We start from the raw sequence: 5,000 nt of genomic DNA, 5'->3' as shown, positions 1-5,000 counted from the left end.
GCGCGAGCTGGTCGAGCACATCCCTTTAAACAGACATTAGTGGAAAGTTTGTTCAGTCGGCTGTCAATGGCAAAGAAAATAAAACGAGGCATGTAGCTTATTAATGTTAACTGACGAGAGAGAGCGAGCGCACTTCTGTTGAATGCTCTTGATTGCTGATCGTTCACTCAGCACATGTTATTTGGATGAAAACTAAATCGTATATGTAAGTAAAGTAAAACATGAACTGTTACCTGATTTAAGTATAACGCGTGGTTTCCTACTTTATTACAGGACGTGTGCAGGTCAAGAAGTTCCATGAACGCAAACGAAGCGCGCGCCCCGCAAACCAGCGTATACTGAATTAAATTGTCTTTCACATCTTGCGCTTGTACGGACGAATTCACACAAAATTATGTAAAAACGCCCGTCTTGGCGAGTATCCTATAGTAAACGAAGTCGGTTATATCTCAAATGAACAGCAGCCATGTTCAAGTGCGGTCCGTGCGCTCGGTCTTAAAGGGGCAGCAGTGTGATAAACCTGCTTCTGTGTTTTAATGTTAATCAAACAAAGGACAAAGAAATACTCACTGCTCTTGACTAAACAGGCTACCCTTTTCAACTTTACAAAAATATCTATCTATATATAATTTATACAGTAATGAACATGCTTTTTTTCACATTTGATTACTTTATTCAAATTTCTGTACCTGTTAGATCTACCTGAAAAACTCTAAACACTGTTTATTTCATTTGTAGCCTTTCTTTGTTCTATTGTATTTATTTGTCCTATTTGTAATTCGATTGTTGGTTCTTATTTTGTTACTGACTGCTTACTTGTTTTAAATTCACATTAATTAGGCTGCTAGTTTTTGTTGTAGTTATCAAAATTGGATTAAATAATTGATATTTCACTGGTGATATTTCATTTGGACTGCTGACCCGATCCTCAGCACTGAGCCCTGCTGAAGCAGCTCTATGTGCTGTGCTATTAAATCAAAGATAAAATATGAGAGAGCAATAGAATGAACAGTGACAGTAACAGAAGCTCATACAATGCATTTTAGCAGGCTTAATTAAGCATGAAAATAACTGAAAGAAATATATATTTGATGAACAAATTAAGCCAACTAATATGATGTATATTCTTTTGGTTTATCTACTAATACATTTAAAAATTACAAATGCAGTGAAAATTCAGGTATCGGTTACGGTATCGGTATCGGCGAGTACCAAAAATCAAAGTATCGGTATCGGACTCGTTCTGCAAAAAGTGGTATCGGGACATCCCTAACAGGTAAAAAAAAATTACGTTTATTGTTCTGAGAAATGTGCAAAAATACTATTTTCACTTTTTATATGAAATATCTATATTTTCAAAAACATGTGGAGAATGGAGAATATGAGGAAAATAATCAACATTCAAGCAGGAAAACCTGTTCTAGTAGAGACCAAACACAACATCAAGACTTTGTTAAAGGGCATAATGTGGCGTCTTTAAGAAACTGGAAAGAATTACGAAAATCATTTTCTATTCAATTTCACCAAAATTGTTTTGTCATGATCTCGACGACATAAAAGTTGTTTTCTCATTATCACGACTTAATTTTCTCGTGATCTCGACATAAAAATAGTTTTCTCGTGATCTCGACAAGATCACAAGAAAACAACCTTTTTTTAATGTCGACATCACGAGAAAAGTTGCAATCACAAGAAAACGACACTAATGTCGAGATTGCGAGAAAATAAAGTTAAGATCACGAGAAAACAATTTTTATGTCGCGATCACGAGAAAACAACTTTTTTTTATGTCGACATCACGAGAAAATTAAGTTGCGATCACAAGAAAACGACACTTGTTATGTCGAGATTGGAGTTGAGATAATGAGAAAACAACTTTTGTTATGTCGATCACGAGAAAATTCAGTTGCAATGACGAGAAAACAACTTTTTTTTATGTCAAGATCATGAGAAAATTAATTTGGGGTATATCGAGAAAACGACTTTTATGTCGAGATCACAAGAAAATTAAGTCGTGATAATGAGAAAACAACATTTATGTCGAGGTTGTGAGAAAATTAAGTTGCGATCGCAAAAAAACTACTTTTGTTATGCCGAGATCAAGAGAAAATTCAGTTGCGATGACAAGAGAACTTTTTTTACGTCAAGATCATGAGAAAATTTTGGGTATATCGAGAAAACGACTTTTGTTATGTTGTGATAACGAAACAACTTTTATTATGTCAAGATCACAAGAAAATTAAGTTGTGATAACGAGAAAACGACTTTTTTTATGTCGAGATCACAACTTTTTTTTTAACGTCCAGATCCTGAGAAAATTAAGTCGTGATAATAGGAAAATTACTTTTGTTATGTCGACATCACGAGAAAGTTGCAATCACAAGAAAACGACACTTATGTCGAGATCACGAGAAAATTAAGTTGCGATCACAAGAAAACGACACTTATGTCGACATCACGAGAAAATTAAGTTGCAATCACAAGAAACCGACACTTATGTCGAGATCACGAGAAAATTAAGTTGCGATCACAAGAAAACGACACTTATGTCGACATCACGAGAAAATTAAGTTGCGATCACAAGAAAACGACACTTATGTCGACATCACGAGAAAATTAAGTTGCGATCACAAGAAAACGACACTTATGTCGACATCACGAGAAAGTTAAGTTGCGATCACAAGAAAACGACACTAATGTCGACATCACGAGAAAGTTAAGTTGCGATCACAAGAAAACGACACTTATGTCGACATCACGAGAAAATTAAGTTCCGATCACAAGAAAACGACACTTATGTCGACATCACGAGAAAATTAAGTTGCGATCACAAGAAAACGACACTTATGTCGAGATCACGAGAAAATTAAGTTGCGATCACAAGAAAACGACACTTATGTCGAGATCACGAGAAAATTAAGTTGCGATCACAAGAAAACAACACTTGTTATGTCGAGATTGGAGTTGAGATAATGAGAAAACAACTTTTGTTATGTCGATCACGAGAAAATTCAGTTGCAATGACGAGAAAACAACTTTTTTTTATGTCAAGATCATGAGAAAATTAATTTGGGGTATATCAAGAAAACGACTTTTATGTCGAGATCACAAGAAAATTAAGTCGTGATAATGAGAAAACAACTTTTGTCACGTCGTGATAACGAAACGACTTTTGTTATGTCAAGATCACAAGAAAATAAAGTTGTGATAATGAGAAAACAACATTTATGTCGAGGTTGTGAGAAAATTAAGTTGCGATCGCAAAAAAACAACTTTTGTTATGCCGAGATCAAGAGAAAATTCAGTTGCGATGACGAGAGAACTTTTTTTACGTCAAGATCATGAGAAAATTTGGGGTATATCGAGAAAACGACTTTTGTTATGTTGTGATAACGAAACAACTTTTATTATGTCAAGATCACAAGAAAATTAAGTTGTGATAACGAGAAAACGACTTTTTTTATGTCGAGATCACAACTTTTTTTTTAACGTCCAGATCCTGAGAAAATTAAGTCGTGATAATAGGAAAATTACTTTTGTTATGTCGACATCACGAGAAAGTTGCAATCACAAGAAAACGACACTTATGTCGAGATCACGAGAAAATTAAGTTGCGATCACAAGAAAACGACACTTATGTCGACATCACGAGAAAATTAAGTTGCGATCACAAGAAAACGACACTTATGTCGACATCACGAGAAAGTTAAGTTGTGATAAGGAGAAAACAACTTTTGTTGTCGAGATCCCGAGAAAATTAAGTCGTGATGACGAGAAAACAACTTTCGTTATGTCGAGATCACAACTTTTTTTTTACGTCCAGATCCTGAGAAAATTAAGTCGTGATAATAGGAAAATTACTTTTGTTATGTCGCGATCACGAGAAAACAAGAAAGAAAAAAAGAATAATCCTTGGCTTTTTAGGGCTTCCATACATGGTAGCTGGGATGCGCTAAATGAAACAAAATTAAACTAACAAGCAAAAATTAACAATCATCTAATTTCCAGTGTTATTTACTCTTGTCTCTGGTGTCTTTCAGGTTTTGTGCGGTTTCTGGAGGGTTACTATATTGTGTTGATCACGAAACGTCGTAAAATGGCTGACATCGGCGGCCACTCGATTTATAAGATTGAAGACACGAGTATGATCTACATTCCCAATGACTCGGTGAGAGTCACACACCCTGACGAGGCCCGGTGAGTCCGTCTACACCGAGACGTATTTAATAATAAGCATTAGTTGTATTGAGAGTGACCAATAAGGTTATATGGATTTGGTCACATGATGTCAAATCTGCACTGATTTTATCAAGTAAACGTAGGAATAACTCCTAGATTGTTAGAAGTATTTAAACTGCAGTGAAGCAGCTTTACTTGATTATCAGACATCGTTTATTAGAAAAATTATGAGTATCAAATATGATCATCATGCTTTTGAGGAAGGTTTATTTGTTCATCTCTCAATCATCATTGTATTGCATTGCATTGCATTTTGTGTTTTGATCATAAAACTAAGCATTTAAATATTTTAATGGCAGATATTGATATTGATATTACATCTCACTGATTTACATATCCTTAATTTTTGTCCTTATAAATATCAGCATCTGCACCAAACTGCATATTTTGCTTAAATTTGGGGTGTTTTGAAGTTTTTTTCCCCTCCATATTCTCACTATTTCACGTATAAAATCTGATACAAATCATGTAAAAAGAGTTACACTTTATTTTAAGGTGTCATTGTTACAGTGTAATTATATATTTAAGTATTGAGTAATAATAATTAACTAAATATACTTATTATAGGGTTAGGGTAGGATTAGGATTTGTTTGAGGGTTAGTTGCATGTAATTATGCATAATTTACTGTTATTACTATGGTAAGTACATGTAACATATGCAACAAGGACATCTGTAAAAATGAAAAGTGTTACCAGAAAAAAAAAACCTAAAAAAAAACCCTTTACAGGGTTAAATTCGAACTAATTTGTAGTTGTTATA

The 5,000-nt window shown here is 34.2% G+C and overlaps 2 protein-coding genes across 2 annotated transcripts in view; one reads left to right on the top strand and one right to left on the bottom strand.

The window, feature by feature from the left end:
* Positions 1 to 5,000, bottom strand: part of ctsbb (cathepsin Bb) — a 214,730-nt gene that overhangs the window by 100,233 nt on the left and 109,497 nt on the right. The window lies entirely within an intron of this gene.
* The window catches only part of fig4a (FIG4 phosphoinositide 5-phosphatase a), a 79,664-nt gene that overhangs the window by 8,701 nt on the left and 65,963 nt on the right, over positions 1 to 5,000 (top strand). The window contains exon 5 of the mRNA XM_084432342.1: positions 4,041 to 4,197. Within this exon, the coding sequence (XP_084288468.1) occupies positions 4,041 to 4,197 (157 nt within the window). The remainder of the gene's footprint in view (positions 1 to 4,040; positions 4,198 to 5,000) is intronic.

Source organism: Rutilus rutilus (genome assembly GCF_951802725.1).
Source record: "Rutilus rutilus genome assembly, chromosome: 15".
Classification (NCBI taxonomy): Eukaryota; Metazoa; Chordata; class Actinopteri; order Cypriniformes; family Leuciscidae; genus Rutilus; species Rutilus rutilus.
Note: the sequence above shows the minus strand (reverse complement) of the source record. Positions and strands in the feature narration are given on the sequence as shown.